Genomic DNA, 18,164 nt, shown 5'->3' with positions numbered 1-18,164 from the left:
GTTAACAGGGCAATAAAAACCAACAGGTTAACAGAGTGGGCTTGACAAAGCCTACAGAGTCGCCTGAAGAACCAACCAGCATCAAGCAAGGCCTAATTGACTACCTAGTAAAACTGAACGAATGTGTCAGTAGAATACCAGGTGGCAGCCAAACCTAAAAAAAACAGATGTCAGATGCTGAAAAGCTCATGAGGCACTAACTGATTTAGTGGAGTGTGCTTGAAAGGGAAAGGTGGTACCTTGCACCTTATGGCAATAGGCAATGGCAACGTGAAAGGAAGAAACCACTCTGAGAAGTAAATATAACCTTGTCTCTGTGTAGCAGCAGCCCAGATTCTTTGTAAGTTAAATGCACTAACTTTGTTCAATTTAATTTTATTGAAATTACAGAAAAAAGTACATACATACACTCTATTGCCAAAAGTATTGGGACACCCCTCCAAATCATTGGATTTAGGTGTTCCAATCACCTCCATAGCCACAGGTGTATAAAATCAAGAACCTAGGCATGCAGACTGCTTCTACAAACATTTGTGAAAGAATGGGTCACTCTCAGGAGCTCAGTGAATTCAAGCATGGTACGGTGATAGGTTGCCACCTGTGCAATAAGTCCATCCGTGAAATTTCCTTGCTGGTAAATATTCCATAGTCAACTGATAGTGGTATTAAAACACAGTGGAAGCAACTGGGAACAACAGCAACTCAGCCACGAAGTGGTAGGCCACGTAAAATGACAGAGCGGGGTCAGCGCATTCTGAAGCGTACAGTGCAAAGAAGTTGCCAACTGTCTGCAGAGTCAATAGCTAAAGACCTCGAAATTTGCTGTGGCCTTCAGATTAGCACAACAGTGCATAGAGAGCTTCAAGGAATGGGTTTCCATGGCTGAGCATCTGCAAACAAGCCTTATATCACCAAGTGCAATGCAAAGCGTCAGATGCAGTGGTGTAAAGCATGCCACCACTGGAATCTAGAGCAATGGAGACGTGTTCTCCGGAGTGGCAAATCACGCTTCTGTCTGGCATTCTAATGGACATGTCTGGGTTTGGCAGTTGCAAGAACGGTACTTGCCTGGCCTGCACAGAGTCCAGACCTTATCCCAAAAGAACACCTTTGGGATGAATTTGATCGGAAACTGCTAGCCAGGTCTTCTTGTCCGATATCAGTGCCTGACCTCATATGTGCTTCTGGAAGAATGGTCATACATTCCTATAGACACACTCCTAAGCCTTGTGGGCAGTCTTCCCAGAAGAGGTGAAGCTGTTATAGCTGCAAAGGGTGGGCCAACTTAATATTGAACCCTACGGACTAATACTGGGATTCCATTAAAGTTCATGTGCGTGTAAAGGCAGTCATCCCAATACTTCTAGCAATAAAGTGTGTGTGCTGTATGGAGATTGAAGATTGAATGATAGGAGATCTCCAATATAACAATTCAATCTGGTAAGGTTACATTACAGTTCAGTCACTTTACACAGAGAAGAAAAAGTGGCAGAGGAAGGGATACATGGCATCATCTTTGGCATCAAGTGTAGGTACATAAGAAAATTAAATTTCATAAAGTATACTAATATTCAGTGTTACACAAAGAAAGTACACTGCTCAAAAAAATTAAAAGAACACTGAAAAACATTAGATCTCAAAAGGGGAAAAATATCATGCTGGATATCTATACTGATATGGACTGGGTAATGTATCAGGAATGTAAGGATGCCCCATCATTTGATTGAAATTAAAATTATTAACCTACAGAGGACTGAATTCAAAGACACTCAGAAAATCAAAGTGAAAAAATGTTGCAGCACGCTAGTCCATTTTGCTGAAATTTAATTGCAGCAACTCAGAATGGTACTCAGTAGTTTTTATGGCCCCCTCGAGCTTGTATGCATGCCTGACAATGTCAGGGCATGCTCCTACTTAGACAACAGATGGTGTCCAGGTGTATTTCCTCCCAGATCTGGACCAGGACATCACTGAGCTCCTGGACAGTCTGAGGTGCAACCTAGCGGTGTCAGATGGACTGAAACATGATATCCCAGAGCTGTTCTATTGGATTTAGGTCAAGCGAGCATGGGGGCCATTTAATGGTATCAATTCCTTCATCCTCCAGGAACTGGCCGCATACTCTCGCCACATGAGGCCGGGCATTGTCGTGCACCAGGAGGAACCCAGGATCCACAGCACCAGTGTAGGGTCTGACAATGGGTCCAAGGATTTCATCCCGATACCTAATGACAATCAGGGTGCCGTTGTCTAGCCTGTAGAGGTCTGTGCGACCCTCCATGGATATGTCTCCGCAGGCCATCCGTGACCCACCCCCAAAATGGTCAAGCTGAATAATGCTACAGGCAGCATAACGTTCTCCATGGTTTCTCTGGACCCATTCACGTCTGTCACATGTGTTCAGGGTGAACCTGCTCTCATCTGTGAAAAGCACAGGGCACCAGTGGTGGACCTGCCAATTCTGGTCTTCAATAGCAAATGCCAATCGAGCTCTATGGTGCCAGGCAGTGAGCACAGGGCCCACTAGACAATGTCGGCTCTTCAGGCCACCCTCATGAAATTTGTTTTTGATTGGTCAGTGGCCGGCTGAAGGTAATTTTGTAGGGCACTGGCAGTACTCAACCTGTTCCTCCGTGCACAAAGGAGCAGATACCGCTCCTGCTGATGGGTTAAGGACCTTCTACTGCCCTGTCCAGCTCTCCTGGAGTAACTGCCTGTCTCCTGGAATCTCCTCCATGCTCTTGGCAACCTTCTGGCAATGGCATGTATTGATGTGCCATCCTGGAGGAGTTGGACTACCTGTGCAACCTCTGTAGGGTCCAGATATCATCTCAAGCTACCAGTAGTGACAATGACCCTAGCCAAATGCAAAACTAGTAAAAAATAGTCAGAAAACATGAGTAGGGAAAAAAATTCAGTGGCCTCCCTTGTAAAACCATTCCTGTTATGGGGGTCATCTCATTGTTGCCCATCTAGTGCACCTATTGTTAATTTCATTCACACCAAAGCACAACCCCTTCTGCTTATTAACTGACCAGATCAATATCCCTGAAGTTTAATTGACTTGATGCTATACTCTGATTAAAAAGTGTTCCTTTAATTTTTTTAAGCAGTGTATATGTTGAAGGGTTCACATATCAGAGTATACGGTAATGATTCTTGGTATAATGGATGGATTAAAATCTCTGAGGAGCAACACAGAGTAGAAGAGAGCATGTGGTTGGACAGGGTAGAATAGGAAGGATAAGGATACACTCTGTCACAGCTATGCAGGAATGGGATCAGCGTCACTCTTAGCCCATGAAAGGAACTCAGATGAGTAACAAAACATGGACCATGAGGTCCAGGTGAGAGAAAATGGTTCCTCCTTGCCTGTTTCCTGCTCCAAAAGGTGTTCCAGTTCTCCTACAGAGTCCAGCTCATTGACCCATTCCCCTAGGAAAGGCGCGATGTTTGTCTTTCAATGTCAGGGGGAAACCACCCTGGCTGCAGTCATGAGGTGACTCATGACATCTTTTTTTTTTACAGATTTGAAGGGTTCAGGCAGCATGGAAAGAAGGGCTACTTCAGGGGAGGGTTCAATAGAAGTCGCCATCAGTTTACAGTATAAATCGAAAATGTGTTGCCAAAATCTCCTGATGGAGGGGCATTCCCACCAGATGTGTAGTAAAGTACCCTTGGAGGCCTTGCAATCCCATATGTGAGGCGTGGATGGGTTAAAACAATGGAGAACCGACGGACATCTGTCCTATGTGCTTACTAGTTTAAACCCTTTTTCTTGATTCTTTGTGGCTAGAGAAATTTTGTGGGTCAGGATAAAGCCAGTCCGGAAGAGGGATAGTGTGATGAAGCTCTGCTTCCCAGACTTGTGTATAAGGAGGGGGATCAGGAGAAGATGTGTTCAGAAGTAACGAATAGAGTTGGGAGACTACATCAGTAGGAGGGTGTTTCTGTAAAAAGCAAAGATTCAAATTCAATCGGCTTGTCTGGTATGGAAGGAAGAAGCTGTTGTCAATAACATATCCGCCTGGAGCCAGGTCCCAAATCCCATAACAAATAGAGCTGGTGGGGAGACCGGGGTCCAGAAAAAGGGTTCAATCAAAGGTGAGCCAAGTAGACAAAACCACATATCCATATTTAAAGCTGAAAAAGTCAAAACATCCAAATGTTTATTGTGTCCCAAAATGTACAAACAGCATTTTTACTCCCCAGCTTGGGGAGTAGGCGTGTAGTTTGTATGTTTTGAGACAGCTTTATATATGGATATGAGGTTTTCTCTACTTGGCTCACCTTTGCACCTTTGACCCATCCCTCTTGGATCCAATGCTCATTGTTCCTGCTGGCTTTCTATAAACCTGTTGATGCCATTATCGGTTAATGTAAACATCTGTTTGTTATAAACGTTATTTTCCTTAAGTGTGCTATATGCTTATTTTTGGCCTTGTTTATATAATTTTAGAATCATATGTTATATTCCGTCAGAGAAAGGATTGAGGCACTATTTTGCAGCAAATATGTCAACTATGGTTCTTATGTTCTCCAAGGTTATTCCTTGTAAGGTTATGTAATAAGCCTGTTAGTTATAAGCTATATATGCTTTTTATGATAAGCTATGTGATTGCTCAGATATCACTGAGTATATTTTCATTTTGATGTCGTGCCTCTTACAGCCCCATTAATTTTTTTCTAGTCAGGGTTTCCATGTCTTCCTCCGAAACGCAAGCAACACAATCCAGGTTTGTTAACAGCTGATCATTTAAGTACCACATCCACTCTTTCAGAGGAGCAGAAGGGAGCAAGAATGTCAGCTAGATGGGAGAGCGATCAGACCATACCATAGTATCTACATAGCATTCAGGAGACCAATCCAAACAACTGTGGTCGGTAAGGAAATAGTTGATTCGACTATAGGATCAATGGACAGGGGAAAAGTAGGTGAAGTTTTGGGACTTAGGATGCAAAACCCTCCAAACATCAATCAAGTGCATGTCATATAGAGCGTACTTTAGGAACCTCAATTTAGAAAAGGAGATAAAAGACCTCACCATAGACGATTCCAAAACCAGATCCAAGGTGATACTGGGATTCTTGCCCAGGATAAATTTCCCTTCCAAAAAATGGACAATACCTTCAAATAATACATAGCAGTTGAGATATGGTTAACATTTGTGAGATAGATATTGGCAACAGTAAATTTAGTGTCCTATAGTGAAAATTTCACATATCTCTCCTGTGACATATCTCCCCTGTGGGTCGGACATGTGATTAAGCAGGACAATTGGAAGAGCTTTATGGAAAGCAATAGAGACTCACTTGTCCTTCTGAAGAGGACTGGTACTGTGGAACCACCTGTTAAAGTATCTGTTGGAGGAGGAAGGGGTAGAGTCAGATTTAAAATGCATCTCTTGCAGGAAGAGCACATTAACCTGCTGTTTGTGCATTTGGAATAGAATTTGCCCTCGTTTAGAGGTGATATTAAGACCATTAACAATGTTTGAGCAAAGTTTCACTTTCTGGCGCGACACCATCATGTAAGCCATGTGGAGCAGGAATGAAGGAGGGGAAAGAAAGGGCCAGAAGGTGGGGGAGGAAGGGAAAGAAAAAGTCAGGGCTACAAATGGGAAAAAGATAAAGAAAGGAGATAAGGACAGAGTACCTGGGGGCAATTAGACACTCAAGAAGAGTGCCTGCAAACACAGGGCATTGCATGAAATATCAAGTTGTAGGCACCAACCGTGCCAATCCTATTGAGGGAGAGAGGTCGAAGTAGGAAAGGTCGGAGGTGCGATCCCAACAACATATCAGGCATGACCATGTGCAAGGTATGCCCATTGAAAGATACAGTTATGTCCATATATATTTGGACACAGGCACAATTTTAGATTTTTCAGGTATTTACCAAAACATATTCAAGCTATAGTTATATAATGGATATGAACTAAAAGTGCACACTGTCAGGTTTAATTTGAGGGTATGTACATCCAAATTGGAGGAAGAGTTTAGGAATTACATCTCTTAAGATTAGCCATCCCCCCTTTTTCAAGGGACCAAAAGTAATTGGACTATTGAATCAAAAGCTGTTTCATTGCCAGGTGTGGGCTACTCCTTTGTTATTTCTTTATCAATTAAGCAGGTAAAAGGTCTGGAGTTGATTCTAAATGTGGTATTTGCATCTGTTATATTAGGTTCTTCTTATAGCTTTGTTTACAGTGTCCAATCTCCTGAAGGCAGCAGAATAACCCAACTTACCTGAATTACTAATTTATTTGTCCCTACACTGGAACTTCAGTTATTAAACAAATGTCACACAGGCAGGATTTTTAATGCAGAAATGACATACTATACCTTCCTGTCCACCTTGTATACTTAGCTGTGCACGCACAACAGTATAATTTCAGCGATGCAGAGATGACTGAACTCCCACATATGCACAAAGGGTGACATAATCTTAGCCCAGCCAATGAAAATGGCCGAAGATCAGTACCTAGATGCAGACTGGCTAATGATGTCAGCGGCTGGTGGGGAGCTCTGGGAAACTGCTGCTCTACCGTGATGTTTAGTTCCCTTTACCGTTGGATTAATAATTTTTTTTTCTTTTTTCTAGTCAAGTAAATATAAAACATTGCATACAAACATACTGTATTCTTATATCCGTCCAGTAGTTGTAACTTTGCGGTCCTTTTCATATATAATTTACAGTTTCTTTCATCTCCTGTTGTTTAAAGCCTGTTATTTATATACTTCAGCAGTCCAGAATTAACTTTTCACACACGAATGAGTCAGAGCAGTGAATCATCATCCTCTCTCCCTTTTCCCTCTATATGGCTCAATCAAAGGTTTCAATGAAATACAGTATGCCTGAAAGGAGACAATTACTGTTCCACACTCTCTTCAAAAAAGATTTGGAACCCCATGGTTAGGGTTGCACTGTGCACTAAATACTACTTTGTTAAGAAAAAATAGTATATATACAGTATATATAATAAAACATAACATCAGTTTAAGGTATTTAAAAACAAAACATAGGAGTGATATACGAAAACAAATGTTTTGACCATGGACAGAAACTATCCAGATCTCAGATGAGCTAATTATCAGAAGACGATAATGGTGGCAGATTGGGAACTTGAAATAATAAACTCTGCAGAAAAACATGACAATACACGGTCCCTGGAATACACTAGAACTGGCAGATTGTGTGAAAGAGTCTCTCATGTGTTCTAAAAGTGGTGCAGCATGTGCCAAATTCATGTACCTATCTAGAACATGTACTTGAACTTAGCTCATGCTGTACCACTTCTAGAATGCACACACGACACTTTGGTAAAATCTGTTTGCACTAATTTATCTATGTAGGCCAAAAGAGAGTTAATCCTAATTAGCTCCACTTTCATGAGATACATACTGTCTCTATTTTATTTTGAATTTGTCACATTGAATGCGACACAGTTCATTTTGTTCCATTCAATGTGACACAATGTAAAAGTGGTGCATTTTGGAATTTGGTGCACGAGTTGCTGTCAGAGCCAAAAGTGTAATATTTACTTCATGAATTTGGCGCAATACCTTTAGAAGAGTGATTAACACCAGAAAAGTGAAGTGTTGTGGCAGCTTTATTGAATTCCCTCCCTGTATGTTTTATTACAGTTTCAGGAAAATATCAGTCAGAAGAAACTATATATCATTTGAAAGGGTATGTGCCATTAAATGGTGTAACTGGCTGGAATCTCCTAGGACAGACATGGCACCTTCCCTCCTGAACATCGCTAGCTGGATGATGAGGGGAAATAACGGCTCAGCTGTATGCCTTTTAAGACCTGTACCTGTGAATTCTTGTACCTTTCCCTAAAGCAGCCTGCAACAGGCACTGACACAACCAGTCAGGTTGGTTTCAGGACACGCAACCTGCATTGCTATTACTGAGTGAAACTGCAGACACTGGGATGGATAAGTACCTGGCCCAGTCAATAATGAATGTGCATTAGGCTATATGCTCTGCTGACAGAAAGAGAATTAGAGAAATTATATATATATTGTCGTAGCTAAGCTTCAAACACATGCATTGGTGTTTCTAAGGTTATAATCAATGTAAGAAAGTAGCTTTGACTGTTTTATTTTACTCCAATTGACTTTGGCACTTTCCAGTATAAAACTGTGTTTGTATTAAGTATGTTTGTCTCACCTTTTGGCTGTAAGAGAATATAAAGCATGCAATGAAGAGACAGATTTACTAATCACCCACCTTGTTTACAGGATTACAATGACAGTTACTGATTAGTGCATTGTACTTAAAGGGCAACTACTAAGTCAATACACTTTAGGTAAATTTGTTTTCATACAGCATCATACATCTGGACATGGATCATCTGATGGTAATGAATACCATGTAATTGTGACCCTTTGGGTTATCAATACTTTAAGGTGCTGCAAACAGGTAATGCTACAACCAGGCCAATGCTGAAATTGTTTGCTAAAACTGTATCTGAATTTCTTGTAAGCCATATGAAGTAACACCTTTGAACTTTTGGGCACAAACATCATCAGGCACCTTAGGCTTGGTGACGTTTGCTAGCTAGGGAATCTTTCACTTCAAAGGGGATATTTTCTGCTACCCAAGTCCGAAATATGACTGCAGCTATTTCTACATATGGGCTTCTGCAACTTGACATAAAAATGACACTTGTGAGACATTCCTGTAGTCAGAGAGCAATATAAATATGGTTCTTTGAAACATCTGAGACTGGAAAAAAATTGTAAAATGCATTTTTCTCTTTACATTTATTCCTAATTAAATAAATGAAAAAGTTTAAACAGTATTAATAAGATGAGGAAATGGTTTAACCAATCTTCAGTAATGGCTGTTTTAATGGTGTATGTGTTTTACTTCTGCATATTTTACACATAGTTGTCTCATAACAAAAAATTATTCCAAAGTTACTGGATATACTAGATACAGCCAGTAATGAGTTGACACATTGCTCCCATCCTCCATCATAGGAGTTGATCATATAAACATGCTGGTAGTCAGTTTCCCATTCAAAACTAAAGCATAACAAAATATTATAAAACAACATACAGTAATTTGCAATGCAGAAACATTTTATGTCATGTTCATTCTATTACAATAGCAATTTTTTTTGTGAAATGGCAAGTGCTGAAGGGTTCTGTAACCAACTCAGTATAGTGTGTTCATTCCACTCTATGAAATAAACCTAATGCAACTTGTATCATGACAGCAAGTCTCCTATTGTACGCAGATGGCATCCTTTACAAAGTGCAAGAAACAGTTCCCAGACCATAGGCAGAGTTTTTTCTTTTGATGTGCATGTTTTGCAAAGGTCTTTGCTATAAATAGTGCATAACTGCATGAAAAATGTTATCCTTAGGCCTTGTTCACATGGGCGTACTTAAAGAAGAGCTCCACCCAAAAGGGGAAGTTCTGCTTTAAGGATTGGCACCTTTGGGGAGCGGGTACCCAAATTTGACAGGTTGCCTAGGCGATCGTAAGCAGAAGTTGTCCTCACCCCCTTCCTCCCTGTGGTCTTCTGGGGCACGTGACAGGTCCCAGAAGACTACGGGGCCATTCACAAAGCACAGCGCTTCTCGCCCCGGATGTCCACACTGAAGATGTCGGCGCCAGGGAGAGAAGACGGCTGGTGAAACCAGCTGTGGTTAAGATACCGCTGGACCGAGGGACAGGTAAGTGTCTGTATTTTAAAAGTCAGCAGATACAGTTTTTGTAGCTGCTGACTTTTTTTTTCAGGTGGAACTCTGCTTTAAGTGTATGACCATAACAGGGCCTTGTTTGCCTTCACGGGGATGCACAGTCCCTGAACGCAGACCATGTACGTTCAGAGACCTGCACAAACCCGAACGGATGTCAATTTGGAGTATCATCTGTGTCCATCCAACAGCTGCCTCCCAAGTGACATGAATGGGATTGCCTGCACAGGGATGCTGGGAACTCCTATGTATGCTTAAGTATGCCCATGTGAAGGAGGCCTTAATGGTGTCTATTAGAAAAATGTTTAGCTCAATAACATTTAATTAATCTGCCTTTTAACTACCCTGCAATAATATCATTTGCTGAGGTGATGTGCTTAAACCACCGTGCATCTCTACCATTAAGATCTACAATTCCACTTTTATTCCATTCTATTAAAAATTTATTGAGACAATCCCCAGTTTGCAGTCTTACTGCAGAGGGTAAGCCTTCATTTGCATTTTTACACGCTATGAATTCCAGCGGCAAGGACCTGCAGATTCATGGGGCTGGAAATGACAGATGCATGCGAATAGCAGCTATTTGTGACTGTTGGCACAGCCAACAATTACCTGCGATGATCATGATCATATGCACACAAAGTATCAGGCTAATACTTATAGCCTTTGTATACAATAAATGATTCAGAGACAGTTCTTATTTGCAGCCAGTGTAGATAGAACACTTACACTATTTCCCAATTTACTCTCTGCCCATCTAATAACATCACAAAAACGATGACGATTACTACACCTAAATACAAATCTAAAGTGGCATTCTGTGCTGCTTAGGAAACTAAGCCTATTGTTCAGTTAAAGTGGTTGTAAACCTCAGGCATGAAATATGAACAAAGGGTATCCCTCTATGGTGTATACTTGTTTCAGTTAAGAGCACCAAATATGATTTCTGACTGCTGCCCTGTTCCTCTGCTATCAGCATGAGTCACTTCTGAGACGTTTTCCCCGACACCAAGAGAAAAATGGTGACAACGGAGGGACCTCCAGTAGAGTGACAGTCTCAGCTCTGTTCCTGTGAGCTGTGTGGAGGGAAGTGTGTCTGTAAATTCAGCTCTCCATCCCCTTTTTGCTGAGCACTCAGACAAGCTTTAAAATTCTGGATTTTGAATGGATGTAAAGAGAAGACCGCAGAAAGGCAGGTACAACTTAACTGGGTATATGTAAGAGTTTACAACCACTTTAGGAATGTAATACCTACATCACTTTGGCAACTAAGATTATCTGCCAAGACCTTTAGTGGTATGAGAGCTTCACTAAATACAAAACAAACCCTTTTATGTTTAAAGTGGTTGTAAAAGCTATACATTTTTACCTTAATGCACTCCCTGCATTAAGGAAAAAAATATCCCAGTAGTTGTATAGCCTTCCCATCCTAAATAATTACCCGAGTCCTCACTCAATCCAGCGCTGTGCCTAGCTGTAGCGGCTATCTCCTCTCTCTCTCTCTGCATTCACAGGACTTATTCTGTTTGCTTTTGCTGACCTCAACGGATATGGGCAACAGAAATAATTAATAAGGCAAATGGCACCAGTCACTTATCTGACTTTAGTATATGGCAATCTGTTTAGTTTCCATTTACTACATTTTGCTCAGCTCTTTGCACTATTTTATTCAATAAACCCTTTTGTATTATTTAACCACTTGCCTACCGGGCACTTTACCCCCTTCCTGCCCAGGCCAATTTTCAGCTTTCAGTGCTGTTGCACTTTGAATGACAATTGGGCGGTCAAGCAACACTGTACCCACATGAAAGTTTTATAATTTTTTTCACACAAATAGAGCTTTCTTTTGGTGGTATTTAATCACCACTGGTTTTTATTTTTGGCACTATAAACAAAAAAAGAGCAAAAAATGTGAAAAAAAGGTTTTCTTTGTTTCTATTATAAAATTTAGCAAACAGGTAATTTTTCTCCTTCACTGATATGCGTTGATGAGGCTGCACTGATAGGCAGCACTGATGGGCACTGATGAGGTGGCACGGATAGGTAGCACTGATGAGGTGGCACGGATAGGTAGCACTGATGAGGTGGCACTGATGATGTGGTGCTGATAAGGTAGCACTGGTGGAAATTGATGAGGAGGCACTGATGATGCACTGGTATGCAACAGTGATGGGCACTAATAGGCGGTACTGATAGGCAGCACTGATGGGCGGCACTGACTGTTAGCACTGACTGGAGGCACTGAGTGGTAGCACTGATGTGCGGCATTGCTGGGCAATGATAGGTGACACTGCTGAGTGGCACTGATAATCAGTGCCCTGATTATCAGTGTAGAATTCCATGGAAACCCTCCCAGAAGTGGACAACTGCGCTGTAGTCGTCTTTCGGCTATAGTTTGGTTGGCAAGTGGTTAAACTGGTGTCAATACCATCATAAGGCATAAAGTAGTAATTGTATAGAAACATATAAAAGTGACAGCAGAAAAAGCTGCCTGTTTTTATTTTTTTGTTTGTTTTTTTTTATTAACTTTTTTGTCTGAGTATAGATCTTTGCTTGTACCAATGTATCAATCAATTCAAATCAGGTTTTAAAAAGTGCACTTACCTGGTTTTTGAAGCTTTCTAGACAGCTTCGCAGTTTTCCATAGACCTTTGGACCTGTGTACTTCTCATGTCCAAAGCTAAACTGTTGTATCCAATTACATCCTTGAGAATATAGAAGCTTTTCAGGAAGCTATTCAAATAATAAACAGAAACAAAATTGTTTCAAACTTGCTACACCACTCTCCTCCATACTATTGAAACTAAACATATATCGAACAGCCTTAGATATAGACTGCTGTCCAAAGGATTGCCACAAATAGAGCCACTTACTCTAGATGCGCAGATATAGACTGTGTCATAATAACACAGTAGTGTGCTGCGTTTCAGTAAATTTACAACCAGTACATCTTTATGGTGACTGGATACAGAACCATGACTACAGGGGTCATAGCAAACTAGACTAATAATACTGGGGCCCACAAGCCCCCACCACTGTCACCTAACTTAAAGTCCCCATTTCAAAATGTGCATGTAAGGCTAGGTTCATACTGCTGCCATATGATTTTTCTTGGACTTTAAATGCAATTATGTAGTGCTACTTTGATATGTTTTGTATTTTCTATGGGGCCAAAATTGCACTGGAATGACACCAAAGTAGTACAGGAACCTTTTCCAAAATCACTGTGCTGAGTTGCAATAATTATTATTACACAGCATTTATATAGCGCCAACAGTTTGCTCAGCGCTGTACATTACAATGGGAGACAATACAGTAACAATACAATAAAATACACAAGGGGTTCGAGGGCCCTGCTCCTTGGAGCTTACAATCTAGGAATGTGAATGGACACCATTAAAAACAATTTGATTTCCTTTGTCATTTGATTCTGTGTCACTCAAGGCACAACTGAAATCACACTAGTGTGAACCAGGCCTAAAGTTGAAAGTATTTACTTACCACACCTGCTACCCACACTACCATGCTGCTCCATTACCCCCACAGTGCTCATTTGTTCCACCCATCCACCTACATGTCATGACAAATGTCTGTGAACCCGGGAATCTCTAGACAACACAAATATCAGATATCTATGAGTAAGAGGATCTGATGTTATTGATTCTGGCTCCAGCGGGGCAACACTGCCTGGATACCCATGTGACGTTGAGGAATACAGCAAACACTCCTCAATGGACCACTATAAGTTGGATAAAACCTTATCCGCACCCTCTCCATCACCACCACTTTTATTCCTCTGTGCTTGACCAGGTTCTGGCACCTTTACAAAGTTGTTTCCTATGCAGATACTTGGCTAAGTTTTGTTCATATTGAAAATGATGGAAAAAATTACAGTCAACCCATGTTAGGATACGTAAAAGATTTTATTTGCCTTGTGAAAATACTAAAACTGAAATACCTTTAGGATATCCTTTTCTTTCATCCATCCAGGAAAGGGCATTCCTTGACTAAACACTTGGAACATGACAGCTCTAAGAACACAGTAATTGTCCTGTTTTACATACTGCAAAGTTTTGATATGATGATTCCAGTACAGGTTTTTGTATGCCTGTTGACAAAAGTGATATATAGCAACAATATATATAATTATTTAGTTGATATATATATATAATTATTTAGTTCAAAAAGTGTGATTATAAAATCAAGTGTATGGTGATACCAAATCTGAGTAAGGAATTCACCTCTTGTGGTTCCTTTTGGTATCTCCCTAAATATAATAGAGCAAAATGTTATATACAGTAATTGTAAATACTGTGAGTGAATGATAAACTTAAAGAAGTCTAATCAGAAAGATATGTAGTTCATCCTGTTAATACTGTACATGCAGCACTTTGTAAGGTTTTAATCGACGTTGTGCATGCTGAGCTAGCATGGTGGGCAGCTTGCTGTGAGAGACTATCACAAAATTAGATGTGACTGACAGAGGAGGGGGGTGGAGACATACACAGTGCTGGCATTTCAGAACTGATGGTGAGTGACAGGCACACAGAGGAAGTGAAGCCATAGATACAGATGCACAGTCACAGATGAATGATGATCTTACATAGGATGACTGCAGAGAATATTTGGTAGGTGCCTATTCTTTCAATGTACTGTATGCAAGGTTTTCTTTCCTACACATCTAGTACAAAGAGGAGAGAATATGTTGGTTATTGCTATGCTGTAGCTCTCACACAGAAACACCCATAAATAGGGGTTCAGTCTAGGATAGAGCTACAGTCAGCACAAGCAGAAAAAAAGATGCACTTTTATTTGCTAACAGGATTCTAAATAGGACTGACTGTTACATGAACTCGGCTCCCTAAGGGTTCCACAAGTGTTTTGCAAGTTCTGCTTCTTTAAGCAGGAATTCCCTAATCCCCAGTATGTTACCATAGAACACCAAAACTGTCTGTGCAGTATCAGAACACTATGTACACCAAGAGCATGCAAATCAGCTGTTTGCTGGAGTCAACATCCTTTTATTTTACAGTATGTGGGCCAAATTAGTCACCCAGTGCTTATGAAATGTCTGGTCTCGTGGGAATATCTAGCCTCTGAATTCCCTTTGCAATATGAGAAACCATCAATTCAATCAGCTAACACTAATATTATTATTACAGGTACTTATATAGCACGGTCAATTTACGCAGCGCTTTACACACACATATATATATATATATATATATATATATATATATTGTACATTTACATCAGTCCCTAACTCTCAAGGGTGTACAATCTAAGGTACCTAATTTACATTCATACATACACATACTAGGGCCAATTTAGACAGGATCCAATTAACCTACCAGCATGTCTTTGGAGTGTGGGAGGAAACCGGAGTACCCGGAGGAAACCCACGCAGGCACAGGGAGAACATGCAAACTCCAGACCGGTGGTGCCGTGGCTGGGATTCGAACCAACGACCCTAGTACTGCCAGGCCATATAGAGCTCTCTAGGACCCTCAGAAAAACTTATGGATGCCTATGAGTCTGGCAAGGGATTTAAAAGATCACCAAGTTAAATTAAACCAAACATTCCACTCAAAGGAAAATAATCTACAAGTGGCGCAGATTTCAAAACAACTGATCATTTTTTCTGGAAATTCAATCCAAGACCTGCCTGTTTGGGGCCAAAACAAGTCTTCCAAGTACCCTAAAATGTCACTGTGGGATCTGCAGAATGAGACTGAACAAATTTAACCTCCATGGGAGGTGTGTTAGGAAAAATAAACCTTTACTGCCTGAAAAGAAAATTACAGCAAGATTACAGTCTCTTATTGAGCATGTAGGCAAAGACCCGGCCTGCCCTAGATAGCGGCCTGACTTGAATCCCAGTGAAATTTTGTAGGGGATTTGAAACGGGCACTTCATACAAGGAAACGCACAAACATTTTGTAACTGAAAGAATTTTGCATGAAGGAGTAGTCAAAAATTTCCTTGGATCGAAAATCCAACACTTAAATTGTATGTATTGCAGAACCTGGTTTCTTTAGCTTTGGATAGAGTAGGAAAGATTAGGAAATCTCTACAGCATAAGAGAAATTCCATACATAGACAGTTGCCACCAGAACAGATGTACCTACTGGAAAATGTACCCCCACCTCTTGTTCTTGTGATAACTTTAAAGTGGTTGTAAAGGTTCAAGCTTTCTTTACTTTCATGCATTCTATGCATGAAGGGAAGAAAAAAAAAAACAAAAACTTTGTATGTGCAGTAGCTCACCTAACACCTACCTGACCCAATCTTGATCCAGCGATGTGCAGAAGAGCCTCAGCTGTCCCGGGTCTCTCCATCCTAATCATCTGAGACAGTAGCGGGAGCCAATGGCTGTCAATCACCCCGTGAGTCAATGTGAAGAGAGCAGGGGCAGGGCCGAGCCATGTCTGTGTGTGAATGAACACACAGCAGTGGCTTGGGAGGGAGTCTGCTCAGGTCCCCCATAGCAAGCTACTTGTTAAAGGCAATTGGTAGGAGGGAGGTGCCAAGAGGGCCAGCAGGGGACCTGAGAAGAGGAGGATCAAGGCTGCTCTATGCAAAACCACTGCCCAGAGCAGGTAACTATAACATGTTTGGTAAAGGCTTTTTTTTTTTTTTTTTTTTTTAAATAACAATCACTTTAACACCTTCCGACCCAGCCTATAGCAGACTGATGGCAGGACACTCCTCCTCCTGAGTGGGCGTCATATGACATCCTGTCAGAAGGTGCAGATCAAGGGGCTGCGGAGCGGCGCAATCTATCACCGGCTATGTTCACAGGACACAGCTGATGACAGATCACTACACCAGCCCGCTGCCAGTGTCATGTGACTGCTGTGACCAATTACAGCAGATCACATGACAATTGTATACAATGGATGGCTTGCTTTCATGCCATCCTTGTAAACAACTGTGTTGTTAGCTGTGATTGGTTACAGCGGTCACATGGGAAAGACTGAATGAGTCAGTTTAATTCAGTAAAAATGGTTGTTAATACCAATGAAATACACTGCTCAAAGAAAAAATTAAAGGAACACCTCAAAACACATCAGATTTCAATGTGGAAAAATATCATGTTGGATATTTATACTGATATGGACTGGGTAATGTGTTGGGAACGCAAGGATGCCTCATCATTTGATGAAATCGAAAATTAGTCCATTTTGCTGAAATTTCATTGCAGCACCTCACATGGACTGGGTAATGTATAAGGAATGCAAGGATGCCCCATTGTTTGATGGAAATGAAAAATATTAACTGAATTCAAAGACATCCAGAAAATCAAAGTGAAAAAATGATGCAGCAGGCTAGTCCATTTTGCTGAAATTTCATTGCAGCAACTCGACAGAAACAATTGAGTACTGACGTGATACTTTTTTTATTTGCACTAACATACAATTTTAAGGACAAGTTTTCGGGGTATGTCCCCTTCTTCAAGGTCCAGGCAGTACTACTTCACAAAGTTTTAGCAGAATGTTAAAAGAGATGTTGAAAGGGGGAGAAAAAAAAACAGAAAGAAACACACACACACACAAATGTACACAGCAATGGTTATAAAACTAGGATAAGACTAGAGATAAGACACAGCAAAAGCAAAGACTGGGGGGGAGGGAACAGCACTCACAGAGGGGGTCGTAAAACTGTTGGATAATGAGTGAGGAATCCCATGTCCAAATTAAGGCCATTATCTATTGTGGCAAATAGAAATATTCTTAGTTCAAAAGTTTTCCTTTTCTGAATAGTTTTGAAATTTCCTTTAAGAACTAAAATATTGAGGTCTTCCATAGTGTGGTGCAGTTGTGCGAAATGGTGTCCCACAGGTGTGCAAAGGTCATCTTCTTTATGTTCCTTCATGGTATGTCTGTGCAAATTCATCCTTGTTTGCAACCTCTGTCCTGTTTCACCAACATAAGATCCTTTGCTGCATTTTCTGCACTGGATAAGGTACACAACATTACTAGAGGTGCAGCTGTATGATCCGGAGATATTGAAGATCCCTTTTGAGTGTCTGACACTGTTTGATGGATTGATTTGGTTGCACAGTTTGCAGCGTTTTTTATTGCAGGGTTTGCTTCCATTATTTGTGACCTCATAATCATAAGGAAGTTTCCTACTGATTAGTTTATTTCTGAGGTTGGGGGGTTGTCTGAAAGCCAGTTTTGGGGCTTGCTGGAATATTTCTTTCAGAGTTCCATCCTCTGTTATGATGGGTTGTAAATCTCTGATTATTTTTCTTATTCCTTCTAGAGCTGGGTTGTATGTGGTTACTAGAGGTATTGCAGCAACTCAAAATGGTACTCAGTAGTTTGTATGACCCCCCACGTGCTTGTATGCATACCTGACAATGTCAGGGCATGCACCAACTGAGACAACAGAGGGTGTCCTGGGGTATTTTCTCCCAGATATGGACCAGGGCATCA

At 41.0% G+C, this 18,164-nt stretch overlaps 1 protein-coding gene across 1 annotated transcript in view; it reads right to left on the bottom strand.

Moving 5' to 3' along the window:
• Nucleotides 1–18,164, bottom strand: part of OTULINL (OTU deubiquitinase with linear linkage specificity like) — a 69,879-nt gene that overhangs the window by 7,409 nt on the left and 44,306 nt on the right. The window contains exons 5-6 of the mRNA XM_089674824.1: nucleotides 13,682–13,831; nucleotides 12,328–12,456 (exon numbers count right to left, since the gene is read on the bottom strand). Of these exons, the coding sequence (XP_089530950.1) occupies nucleotides 12,328–12,456; nucleotides 13,682–13,831 (279 nt within the window). The remainder of the gene's footprint in view (nucleotides 1–12,327; nucleotides 12,457–13,681; nucleotides 13,832–18,164) is intronic.

Source organism: Staurois parvus, unplaced genomic scaffold (genome assembly GCF_062004578.1).
Source record: "Staurois parvus isolate SC_StPar_1 unplaced genomic scaffold, SC_StPar_1.0 ptg000153l, whole genome shotgun sequence".
NCBI classification, from domain to species: domain Eukaryota; kingdom Metazoa; phylum Chordata; class Amphibia; order Anura; family Ranidae; genus Staurois; species Staurois parvus.
Note: the sequence above shows the minus strand (reverse complement) of the source record. Positions and strands in the feature narration are given on the sequence as shown.